The 13498-nt window shown below is 39.9% G+C and overlaps 1 protein-coding gene across 5 annotated transcripts in view; it reads left to right on the top strand.

Moving 5' to 3' along the window:
- The window catches only part of LOC139750273 (zinc transporter foi-like), a 258282-nt gene that overhangs the window by 179699 nt on the left and 65085 nt on the right, over window positions 1-13498 (top strand). For all 5 annotated transcript variants that reach the window (XM_071664854.1, XM_071664855.1, XM_071664857.1 and 2 more), the window contains exons 5-6: window positions 4012-4187; window positions 4320-4502. In XM_071664854.1, the coding sequence (XP_071520955.1) occupies window positions 4012-4187; window positions 4320-4502 (359 nt within the window). The remainder of the gene's footprint in view (window positions 1-4011; window positions 4188-4319; window positions 4503-13498) is intronic.

Below are 13498 nucleotides of genomic sequence, written 5' to 3'. Positions count from 1 at the left end.
CATCGGCGAACAACTGACTCACTTCCCAGGCCCTCTCATCCCCAGCAGATTGCATACTTGCCCATCTCTCCAAAACTCTTGCATTTACCTCCCTAACCATCCCATCCGTAAACAAATTTAACACCCATTGGGACATCATACACCCCTGGTGCAGTCTGATATTCATTGGAAACCATCACTCTCCTCTCTTCCTACTCTTATACATGCCTTACATCCTTGGTAAAAACTTCTCACTGCTTCCAGCAACTTACCCTTAAGATATTCCACAAAGCATCTCTATCAACTCTGTCATACACCTTCTCCAGATCCATAAATGCTACATACAAATCCTTCTGTTTTTTTAAGTATTTCTCATACACATTCTTCAAAGCAAACACCTGATCCACACATCCTCTACCACTTCTGAAACCACACTTCTCTTCCCCAATCTGATGCTCTGTACATGCCTTCACCCTCTAATTCAGTACCCTCTCATATGATTTCCCAGGAATACTCAACAAACTTATGCCTCTCTAGTTTGAACACTCACCTTTATCCCCTTTGCCTTTGTACAGTGGCACTATGCATGCATTCTACCAATCCTCAGGCACTTCACCATGGTCCATACATGTGTTGAATATCCTCACCAACCAATCAACAACACAGTCGCCTCCTTTTTCAATAAATTCCACTGCAATACCATCCAAACCCGCCACCTTGCCAGATTTCATCTTCCACAAAGCTTTCACTATCTCTTCTCTTTACCAAACCATTCTCCCTGATCCTCTCACTTTACACACCACCATGACCAAAACACACTTTATCTGCCACTATCATCAAACACAATCAACAAACCTTCAAAATATTCACTCCGTCTCCTTTCTTCATCGCTACCTGTTAATACTTCCCCACCTGCTCCCTTCACTTATGTTCCCACTTGTACTCTATACCATGTGCAGTATGCTGGAGACCAGTTATGTGACCTCAAGCTTTCTGTTAGAGTTAAACCAAATTTGATTGCTACCAATATCCATGAAAAGTTCATTTATCTGACTTCTAGATGCCCAAGTTAAAGTTTTAATGTTTTATGAGTTGGCCACTGATCACTGCTCTTAAAACAACATTCTGCATTTGTTTACATTGTTGGAGTTCCTTGCTGTGCTTCTGGATGTCTTCTCTCATTAGTATTTAATTTTATTAGAAAAAATAAGTAATCTCTTCACATTGTGAGCTAAACACATTGAAGTTTTATCACTAAATTTCTCATGAAGCAATGCAAAGTGGTAGTGGGTGGTGTAAAGTTTTCCTTAGGAGACATTGATCACCAGATTTTGACTTATTTTATGTTTTGGAGATTACATGTTTCCCTTTGTGAATTTTGGGATGCTGAACAAGAAAATTCCTGTGAAAACATTTCCAAGAAATATTCACTATCTTATGTTTTACATTTGTTACACACTATATTGGTGACAGTTCAGTCACTGGCTTACCTCTGATAAACTCATTGTCTCTTCACCTGTTGCTTGTATACAAGTCCTGGAGCATCTCTTTTTGCTATTCAGTAATAGTCTGCTAACACTGCTGAGCTCCATTTGCCCTATTGCAGAGATGTCTTGAGAGAAAAATTTGCCATGCTCATTGCTGAGTGTACTGCAGTAGCCAGAAAAAATCCTAGTGAGTAACAATATAACAACAGGTTTTTCACAAGTTCCTTGGAGTTGTCAAACATGACATTTCCAAGAAAGCTGGTTACTATCAGCCAAAAAGCATTCCATGCTGTCTTCTCATCACCAATGAGGAAGCAGTTGAGCTGCATATGTCCGAAGAGATCATGGATCTGTGGACCAACAAAAACACCCTCCTTGATTTTTGCCTCTCTGAACCTTAGGAATCTTCTGAGATGCTTAAATGCTGGCCTGTTTTTATCCATAGCCTTCATAAAGTTCTTCATAAGGCTCAGTTTGATGTGCAGAGGCAGTAGCAAAATGTTAGTGGATTTTACCAGTGGTAGCTGCTGTATGTCCTTTGTTCCTGGTTCCAGCGATTATCAGGAAGCCCAGTTCCTCTTGTTGTAATGGGAAGTCTTTGCTAGACTGTCCCATTCACACAGGACACAGCTAAATTGTGTAGCCATGCTGCTGTCAAAGCAAGATAGCAACAACCTTCAAATCACCAAAAAGCTGCCATTAGTATTATTTGTAGTTTATGCTGTTTAAAAGATGCTTCATACTGTCATATGATTCTTCCATATGGTCTGCATTACCAACTGGAATTAACAACAACACATTATCATCATGTAGCAGAACAGCCTTTTGACTTATCTTTGATGAGTCTATGAACAATCTCTGTTCCTCTGGTTTATGATTTATATTGAGGACTTTCATCAGCCCATCTACATTGTTGCAGAGGACAAGGTTACCTTCCTTCTTAAAGAATAAAGTGAAATCCTTCTGGCTGGCATGAAACACAGAAACTGTCATGTTTTCATTGAGATTCCCCTGTTGTAGTCTTGAGTTCACTAGTAACTTAATTCATTTGTTTGACCCAGTGCAATTCAGTGAATGTCACATTAGGTGTAAAATCTGGATCTCTTGATGCTGATGGCTCACATGTTTCACAAATATTGTCATGTTGCTCATCCTCTGGAAAATGAGTCTGGTGGTTCCAGAATGGAAGTCCTTCTCTGTAGGATACTGGGTGCATAGCAGATGGTATATTCAGATAGCTTCAGTCCACTTTTCCTCCTTGGAAATACATTGCTGGATCTGAGGCAGCATTCAAAAGTATTAGTCACTGACATGAGCTGTTGGCTCCCTCTGCACCATGGGCACAGCAAAAGGCATAGATCACCTTTTGTGATTTAGCCAGCTGTGAAGGTTTGTTGCACAGGCATTGCAGAATATGTGTGGGGCCAAATTCTTGGCCTGGTTCCTATCCTAACAGCCAAAGTAAACATTGTAGGCTTTCCTGATGAATGGGTTTTTAGCACACTTCTGTGATGCAAAAGTCACATCCCTACAAGTATAAAAGCTCTCTGCTCTGTTCACACACTTGTTGACATTCATTGAAAAAATCACTCAACAGTCAGTCACACATGGCCTCTTACACAACTGGAGCAGAACATTGTAGCAGAATGACAGAAAACCAGCACAAGGTATTGTAAGGAACAAGTATTTTACTGTATTTTATTTGTAAAAAGAAATTGGCTTGCACTCTGATTACAGTTTTTAAGCCAACTTCAATTTCTGTACCGACTTAGGGATATGAAACAACAACTAATCGACAAGACTTTAGGAAATGAGTGTGACACATGTGCTCTGGGAGACTCCCTGAAAGGATATGATAAGCAGCAAGTAGGGTGAAGCTTTATCTGTGTTCTGATCACATCTTCCACTTCCCATGCTCAGGGTTGTTAGATCTTCCCTCAACACCATACAAATCATACATATTGAGATCTACGCTTTATCTTCAAACCTAGGGCCAGTTAACAGTAATAAGCATCATATTCTTGCTCAATGCCCCATAATTATCAAAGATTAGCTACTTTCATTTCCAAAATATTTCAGCTATTGATCAGCATGATTAATACATGTTATAAGATGCAGTGGAAAAGGTGAGCACAGGGCTAGACTATTCCTGGAGTCTAACATAGGTGAAACTGTTATAGTGGATGTTCCACTTCACCCACATCTAGTGAATATTTATGCAGAACAGCATTGCATAATGGATTTATTTTGATATTTTTTCAGTTTTATGCCTTAAATATTTCTTGGATACATTATCATAAAAAATATCCAGGTATCAACTTTTCCACCTTGTTGCAGGCCCCAGCATGGTTTAATGGTTCGATGATCGGACTTCCACTGTACAGTATTGTATCCTGTGACATGTTTGATTTACTGTACGGTTTGAAAGGTCCCCTTGTATTGATGAATACTTTTTCAGTCTATCATTAAGTTGCTTTATGACATGTATTGTTGTAGTTTCTTGTTTTAACATGTTTTCCACAAACATGTTTTTTTGGTTTTACAGAAAACTGGATTGGAGCAATAGTAAGCATGATCATCATCGGACTGGTGGGGTTGGCGTGCATCATGCTGATTCCAGCACTCAAACGTGCCCAGCATTATGACCGAGTCAATCAGTTCCTAATGGCCCTGGCCGTTGGAACTCTAGCAGGAGATGCCCTGATTCATCTTCTTCCTCATGTTAGTTACTCTATTCATTTAATGTATGTTACCTCATATGCTGACATGAAATTAATAGTTGTTAAACATCTGTAGAGAAATGAAAGATCTATTCAGTCACTGATGCATAATGATTTGTGATTGCTACCTCAGGCTATCAACATGGAAGTTTCATCTGGCAGCAACACGCATGTACTTCATGCATTCTACGGCTTCACAGCCCTAGGGGGAATAATTATATTCCTTTTTCTGGAACGGTTCCACAATTTATTTTGTGGGAATGGACATGCTCATGGGCACAGCCATGAGCTTGCTGGAGATCTCACAAAGAGCAAGGTGAGAGAGTGACATTATTTCCAGTTAGTGAATTACACTAAAATCAGGTGTCTTTAAGGTTTCACATAGGATAGTGTATGGTATTTAATTATTTGATAAGAAGTGATGATAAACAAATACTTTAATACCATATCACTGTGCACTTTTTAACAGGTCAAGGTGATGGCAGATATCAGGCAAAAGAAATTTTTAATATATCATTCTTCACAGTGCAGTAATTTTGAGAACTTGTCTTCAGAATAGGTAAATGTACAGCAGAGTTTAGGAGTTGTATATTTGCATGTCAATAATTTAGAATTATTGTACCAGGTATGAATATATTCCCTAAATTTTGGAAGAAGTCTTTCATTCAACAGCCTGGGAATGGTGGAATATGCTTAAGGCTAATGAAAATTGACTTTTGATGTAGCAAGGTAGTAGTAATTAAGAACTTACAGATTTTTCTCTGACTACTGGTAAGGGATTTGGTATGATTATTTTGATGATGATCATTGGAATATTTCATTGTTTGGGATATAGCAGCTTGACAAATCCTCTGTAGTTCAGTGGTACAACATTGTTGTATTAAATGGTTCAGGGTGTCTTTCCCATGGTATTATATTATGAGTACATTTACATTTGACAATAACAAACCATCGCATGGATTAAGTTAGTGGCAGACACTAGCCTTTCTGGGATATGTGATTGGAATCTCTGCCTTTGATAGTATACTTTGGTGACACTGTACTTTGGAATTGGGAGACCTGTACCCCTTCAGCATCAGATAGTCATTGTGCTGTGCAAGCAGTATTTCTCCTTAATGTTCATTGCTGTTTTTGATAATAATACAAATGCTTCAATGCTTATTGCATACTGTGGCAAATTTCTGAGAAAACCTATGAAATAGAATGCATACAGTCAGAAAGAAACAACCTTGATTCCAACATTTGAAACAGAGTAAACATTTTTGTTTACGATTCATTAGCACTTACTATGCATTGCTGAAAATTTAATCACTGTCTAATGAGTCATGGTCAATGAATTTCAAGTGATTCAGTTCAGAATCTGCACATATAATAATCCTTATGCTGGAATTTTATGAATATTAATGATGTCAAGAGTCAAACTTTACTCAGCGATATCCAATCTCTTTTAGATATTAGTTTTGCTGGTAATCATATTCACATTAAGCATCTTCCTCCATTGTACTTCATCAGATTGACCTCATTATTCCACAGTATCCATGTCCTCCTTTGATACAGCCACTTGCTTAGCACTGCCTGCTTACATCTGTAGCAGCTTCAGTTCTCTTCCATTCTAGTTTTTTGCAAGACTGGGATGTCACAATGTAAAAATATAATTCTAAAAATAGAGAATTGGAGGCTGTGGATGGGTTTTTGTGTTTTGGGATTTTGTGTTAGTGGGATTGTTGAAGCTTAATGAAAAGGTGTGCAAGGAAGAAAAATTGGAGGTGCACTACAAGCTTTGGTAAATGAAAAAATGAAAAGTATATTATGCAAGAAGGAGTGCTTATTCCACCACTGATATATGAAAGATAGAGGAGAAGAGTAGTAGAGTTGAATAAACTGTAGTTAGAATTAGAAGAATGATGTATGAAAGAACTGAAGATGTGAGATAAGTGTAAGTAAAATATAATTACAGTGTTGCATGGATGAATTTTTTGTAGAAAAGAATTCCCATAGAACATAGAAAATAAGGCAGATGATAGATTGGTAAGGCAAATGTATATGTATAGTAATACAGTTGAAAGTGCATGGATGAGAGATAGTGGGAAAAATACATGAATAAAGTGGTAGAATCAATTATGGAAGGGATATTTCAAATAAGGATGCCAGAGAAATTATTTAGCAACAAATGCAATGCAAGCAATTTGGTGCATGGGTGGTGTGAATAAAGATGTTGGTCTTGATGAATCAGTTTGGTGTGCAAAGTGAAAACGATAGAGACCAAATACTTAATGTATGTGAAAATTCAGTGCCTAATGCATCAATGAAATTGTGGATTTAATGATGATACAGTGATAGAAGAGTCAGAATTAGGTTAAGGATTCCAAAACATGAAACAGTGGGAAAATCAGTGATATCTTTGCTCAGGTTAAGGTCTCATTTTTTTAAGATGGACCTGTTTATCATACTGTACATTGTTGACAGTTTTAGGTAGATCTTTTTCTCCTTTTTGTTGATAGCCCTTTCAAAGTCTTTATAAGATTTTCCAATAATAGATGATTCACTTGTGACCAGTGAGAGCTCTGGCATTTGTTGTAGTTGCTAAGCAGCAAAGTATTCATATTTTCAGTTGGCACTGTTGTCAAACATGGAGCAGCTATTTATGTTGCATAAGGTTGAAATTGCTTTGGCAATGCTTCTCACGCCTGTATGAGTATTCAGTCATATACCACCCCTTTTAAGGGCTGTTTTGTATTCAATCCAAATAATATGGGGTCCCCTCGATATAGGAACACGCAATTTGTAGGAACTGCATTTATGTTAGCTATTTACGTCCTCCTGCCCCAACAATCTATTTCTGGAAGTACTCCTTTAGTGCCCAGGAAGCAAGCTATATCTGCCATTAGGTTTATGTAATACTTATTTGTGAATTTTAATAAATATATTCTCTATATTGGATTACGTGTTAATTGATAAGCGCGTGAAAAAGAGACTATTGGATGTTAATGTGCTGAAAGGTGCAACTGGAGGGATGTCTGATCATTATCTTGTAGAGGTGAAGGTGAAGATTTGTAGAGGTTTTCAGAAAAGAAGAGAAAATGTTGGGGTGAAGAGAATGGTGAGAGTAAGTGAGCTTGGGAAGGAGACTTGTGTGAGGAAGTACCAGGAGAGACTGAGTGCAGAATGGAAAAAGGTGAGAGCAAAGGACACAAGGGGAGTGGGGAGGAATGGGATGTATTTAGGGAAGCAGTGATGGCTTGCGCAAAAGATGCTTGTGGCATGAGAAGAGTGGGAGGTGGGCAGATTAGAAAGGGTAGTGAGTGGTGGGATGAAGAAGTAAGATTATTAGTGAAAGAGAAGAGAGAGGCATTTGGACAATTTTTGCAGGGAAATAGTGCAAATTACTGGGAGATGTATAAAAGAAAAAGGCAAGAGATCAAGAGAAAGGTGCAAGAGGTGAAAAAGAGGGCAAATGAGAGTTGGGATAGGAGAGTATCATCTAATCATAGGTAAAATAAAAAGATGTTTTGGAAGAAGGTAAATAAAGTGCATAAGAGAAGAGAACAAATGGGAACATCGGTGAAGGGGGCTAATGGGGAGGCAATAACAAGTAGTGGTGATGTGAGAAGATGGAGTGAGTATTTTGAAGGTTTGTTGAATATGCTGGATGACAGAGTGGCAGATATAGAGTGTTTTGGTCGAGGTGGTGTGCGAAGTGAGAGGGTCGGGGAGAATGGTTTGGTAAACAGAGAAGAGGTAGTGAAAGCCTTGCGGAAGATAAAAGCCGGCAAGTCGGCGGGTTTGGATGGTATTGCAGTGGAATTTATTAAAGAAGGGGGTGAGTGTGTTGTTGACTGGTTGGTGAGGATATTCAATGTATGTATGGCTCATGGTGAAGTGCCTGAGGATTAGGGGAATGCATGCATAGTGCCATTGTTCAGAGGCAAAGGGGATAAAGGTGAGTGCTCAAATTACAGAGGTTGAAGTTTGTTAAGTGTTCCTGGGAAATTAGGTATTGATTGAGGGTATTGATTGAGAGGATGAAGGCATGTACAAAGCATCAGATTGGGGAAGAGCAGTGTGGTTTCAGAAGTGGTAGAGGATGTGTGGATCAGGTGTTTACTTTGAAGAATTTATGTGAGAAATACTTAGAAAGACAAATGGATTTGTATGTAGCATTTATGGATCTGGAGAAGGGATATGCTAGAGTTGATAGAGATGCTCAGTGGAAGGTATTAAGAGTATATGGTGTGGGAGGTAAGTTGCTAGAAGCAGCGAAAAGTTTTTATCGAGGATGAAAGGCATGTGTACATGTAGGAAGAGAGGAAAGTGATCGGTTCCCAGTGAATGTCAGTTCATGGCAGGGGTGCGTGATGTCTCCATGGTTGTTTAATTTGTTTATGGATGGGGTTGTTAGGGAGGTGAATGCAAGAGTTTTGGAGAGAGGGGCAAGTATGCAGTCTTTTGTGGATGAGAGTGCTTGGGAAGTGAGTCAGTTGTTGTTTGTTGATTATACAGTGCTGGTGGCTGATTTGGGTGAGAAACTGCAGAAGCGGGTGACTGAGTTTGGTAAAGTGTATGAAAGAAGAAAGCTGAGAGTAAATGTGAATAAGAGCAAGGTTATTAGGTAGAGTAGGGTTGAGGGCCAAGTCAATTGGGAGGCAAGTTTGAATGGAGGAAAACTGGAGGAAGTGAAGTGTTTTAGATGTCTGGGAGTGGATTTGGCAGAAGATGGAACCATGGAAGCGGAAGTGAGTCACTGGGTGTGGGAGGAGGCGAAGGTTGTGGGAGCGTTGAAAAATGTATGGAAGGCGAGAACATTATCTCGGAAAGCAAAAATGGGAATGTTTGAAGGAATAGTGGTTCCAACAATGTCATACGGTTGCGAGGCGTGGGCTATAGATAAGGTTGTTCGGAGGAGGGTGAATGTGTTGGAAATGAGATGTTTGAGGACAATATGTGGTGTGAGGTGGTTTGATCGAGTAAGTAATGAAAGGGTAAGAGAGATGTGTGGTAATAAAAAGAGTGTGGTTGAGAGAGCAGAAGAGGGTGTTTTGAAATGGTTTGGTCACATGGAGAGAATGAATAAGGAAAGATTGACTAAGAGGATATATATGTCAGAGGTGGAGGTAACGAGGAGAAGTGGGAGACCAAATTGGAGGTGCAAGGATGGAGTGAAGAAGATTTTGAGCGATTGGGGCTTGAACATGCAGGAGGGTGAAAGGCGTGCAAGGGATTGAGTGAACTGGAACGATGTGGTATACCGGGGTCAACGTGCTATCAGTGGATTGAACCAGGGCATGTGAAGCATCTGGGGTAAACCATGGAAAGTTTGTAGGGCCTGGAAATGGAGAGGGAGCTGTGGTTTCGGTGCATTATACATGACAGCTAGAGACCGAGTGTGAATGAATGTGGCCTTTGTTGTCTTTTCCTCACGTGTGTGCGCGGAGGGAGGGGGTTGTCATTTCATGTGTGGCGGGGTGGTGACGGGAATGAATAATGACAGCAAGTATGAATTATGTACATGTGTATATATATGTATATGTCTGTGTATGTATACATATGTACACGTTGAAATGTATAGGTATGTATATGTGGGTGTGTGTGTGGACGTGTATGTATATACATGTGTATGTGGGTGGGTTGGGCCCTTCCTTTGACTGTTTCCTTGCGCTACCTCACTAATGTGGGAGACAGCGACAAAGTATAATAATAATATAATAAAAATGAGTTTGGAAAAGTGTGTGGAAGAAGAAAGTTAAGAGTAAATGTGAATAAGAGCAAGGTTATTAGGTACAGTAGGGTTGAGGGTCAAGTCAATTGGGAGGTGAGTTTGAATGGAGAAAAACTGGAGGAAGTGAAGTGTTTTAGATATCTGGGAGTGGATCTGGCAGCGGATGGAACCATGGAAGCGGAAGTGGATCATAGGGTGGGGGAGGGGGCGAAAATCCTGGGGGCCTTGAAAAATGTGTGGAAGTCGAGAACATTATCTCGGAAAGCAAAAATGGGTATGTTTGAAGGAATAGTGGTTCCAACAATGTTGTATGGTTGCGAGGCGTGGGCTATGGATAGAGTTGTGCGCAGGAGGATGGATGTGCTGGAAATGAGATGTTTGAGGACAATGTGTGGTGTGAGGTGGTTTGATCGAGTGAGTAACGTAAGGGTAAGAGAGATGTGTGGAAATAAAAAGAGCGTGGTTGAGAGAGCAGAAGAGGGTGTTTTGAAGTGGTTTGGGCACATGGAGAGGATGAGTGAGGAAAGATTGACCAAGAGGATATATGTGTCGGAGGTGAAGGGAACAAGGAGAAGAGGGAGACCAAATTGGAGGTGGAAAGATGGAGTGAAAAAGATTTTGTGTGATCGGGGCCTGAACATGCAGGAGGGTGAAAGGAGGGCAAGGAATAGAGTGAATTGGAGCGATGTGGTATACCGGGGTTGACGTGCTGTCAGTGGATTGAAGCAAGGCATGTGAAGCGTCTGGGGTAAACCATGGAAAGCTGTGTAGGTATGTATATTTGCGTGTGTGGACGTATGTATATACATGTGTATGGGGGGGGGGGTTGGGCCATTTCTTTCGTCTGTTTCCTTGCGCTACCTCGCAAACGCGGGAGACAGCGACAAAGTATAATAAAAAAAAATATAATAAAAATGATAATATTCTCTAGCTCACCATAGAAGATAATGAGTTTATTGTTGAAGGTATTAGTCAGTCACTTGAACTACATTTATTCCAAAATAAATACTACATTGTTTACATATAAGATGATGTTCAAGTGACCAACAGTACAATTCCTATACTCTTTGTTTCATTCTTTGACAATTTTACATGTGTATGATAAAGCTTGGAGAGCCTAATATGTTGAGCAGGCCCTTGGAATAGCTGCTGAATATAAACATGTTGGTTTTTTAGAAAAATGAAATAAGCAAAGTGTTATAACAGTAAACGCGCAAAATTGTGATCCTTTCCAATAACAGTAAACGTTAACAGTGTAAAGATTAAAGTTTGTATGATAGCAAAGGAAATTTGAAAGATGGGACCCCAACAGTGCAGGGCTCCTTCCCCATACTGGTTAAATTTGTTACTGCACAAAAAGGTGTTGGTTTGCCTATTCATTTGCATTTAGTAGGCAGTGAGAAACCTGACCATCCAGGCTGTCAGTGGTTTCATTGGTTAACAATTAATTTTTGGAGGGTAGTGTGAATCTGTGGTTAAGTGGCATGGTAATAAGTATTAGTTTCATTTTAGTAAATTGATTAGCATAGTGGTTTGAGGTTACATTTCTTAGATGGAATCCTTATCTTTTTAGGTTTCAAAAGTTCTTACAGCATATGAAACCCTGTAACTAAACTATATATTTTATTTATATTTATTATAAATAAAATATATATATATATATATATATATATATATATATATATATATATATATATATATATATATATATATATATATAATTTTTATTATTATTATTATTTTGCTTTGTCGCTGTCTCCCACGTTAGCGAGGTAGCGCAAGGAAACAGACGAAAGAATGGCCCAACCCACCCACATACACATGTATATACATACACGTCCACACACGCAAATATACATACCTATACATCTCAACGTATACATATATATACACACACAGACATATACATAAATACACATGTACATAATTCATACTGTCTGCCTTTATCCATTCTCATCGCCACCTCGCCACACATGTAATAACAACCTCCTCCCCCCCTCACATGTGCAAGGTAGTGCTAGGAAAAGACAACAAAGGCCCCATTCGTTCACACTCAGTCTCTAGCTGTCATGTAATAATGCACCGAAACCACAGCTCCCTTTCCACATCCAGGCCCCATAGGACTTTCATGGTTTACCCCAGATGCTTCACATGCCCTGGTTCAACTTATTGACAGCATGTGGGCCCCGGTATACCACATCGTTCCAGTTCACTCTATTCCTTGCACGCCTTTCACCCTCCTGCATGTTCAGGCCCCGATCACTCAAAATCTTTTTCACTCCATCTTTCCACCTCCAATTTGGTCTCCCACTTCTCCTCGTTCCCTCCACCTCTGACACACATATACTCTTTGTCAATCTTTCCTCACTCATTCTCTCCATGTGACCAAACCATTTCAAAATACCCTCTTCTGCTCTCTCAACCACACTCTTTTTATTACCACACATCTCTCTTACCCTATTATTACTTTCTCGATCAAACCACCTCACACCACATATTGTCCTCAAACATCTCATTTCCAGCACATCCACCCTCCTGCGCACAACTCTATCGATAGCCCATGCCTCACAACCATACAACATTGTTGGAACCACTATTCCTTCAGATATACCCATTTTTGCTTTCCGAGATAATGTTCTTGACTTCCACACACTCTTCAATGCTCACAGAACTTTCGCCCCCTCCCCCACCCTATGATTCACTTCCACTTCCATGGTTCCATCTTATGCCAAATCCACTCCCAGATATCTAAAATACTTCACTTCCTCCAGTCTTTCTCCATTCAAACCTACCTCCCAATTGACTTGACCCTCAACCCTACTGAACCTAATAACCTTGCTCTTATTCACATTTACTCTCATCTTTCTTCTCTCACACACTTTACCAAACTCAGTCACCAGCTTCTGCAGTTTCTCACATGAATCAGCCACCAGCGCTGTATCATCAGCGAACAACAACTGACTCACTTCCCACACTCTCTCATCCACAATAGACTGCATACTTGCCCCTCTTTCCAAAACTCTTGCATTCACCTCCCTAACAACCCCATCCATAAACATATTAAGCAGCCATGGAGACATCACACACCCCTGCCGCAAACCTACATTCACTGAGAACCAATCACTTTCCTCTCTTCCTACACGCACGCATGCCTTACATCCTCGATAAAAACTTTTCACTGCTTCTAACAACTTGCCTCCCGTACCATATATTCTTAATATCTTCCACAGAGCATCTCCATCAACTCTTATCATATGCCTTCTCCAGATCCATAAATGCTACATACAAATCCATTTGCTTTTCTAAGTATGTCTCGCATACATTCTTCAAAGCAAACACCTGATCCACACATCTTCTGCCACTTCTGAAACCACACTGCTCTTCCCCAGTCTGATGCTCTGTACATGCCTTCACCCTCTCAATCAATACCCTCCAATATAATTTCCCAGGAATACTCAACAAACTTATACCTCTGTAATTTGAGCACTCACCTTTGTCCCCTTTGCCTTTGTACAATGGCACTATGCAGGCCTTCCGCCAATCCTCAGGCACCTCACCATGAGTCATACATACATTAAATAACCTTACCAACTAGT

The sequence above is a fragment of the Panulirus ornatus genome, chromosome 9 (genome assembly GCF_036320965.1).
Source record: "Panulirus ornatus isolate Po-2019 chromosome 9, ASM3632096v1, whole genome shotgun sequence".
NCBI classification, from domain to species: domain Eukaryota; kingdom Metazoa; phylum Arthropoda; class Malacostraca; order Decapoda; family Palinuridae; genus Panulirus; species Panulirus ornatus.
The sequence above is the reverse complement of the archived record's forward strand: the minus strand, read 5'-3'. Positions and strand labels throughout refer to the sequence as shown.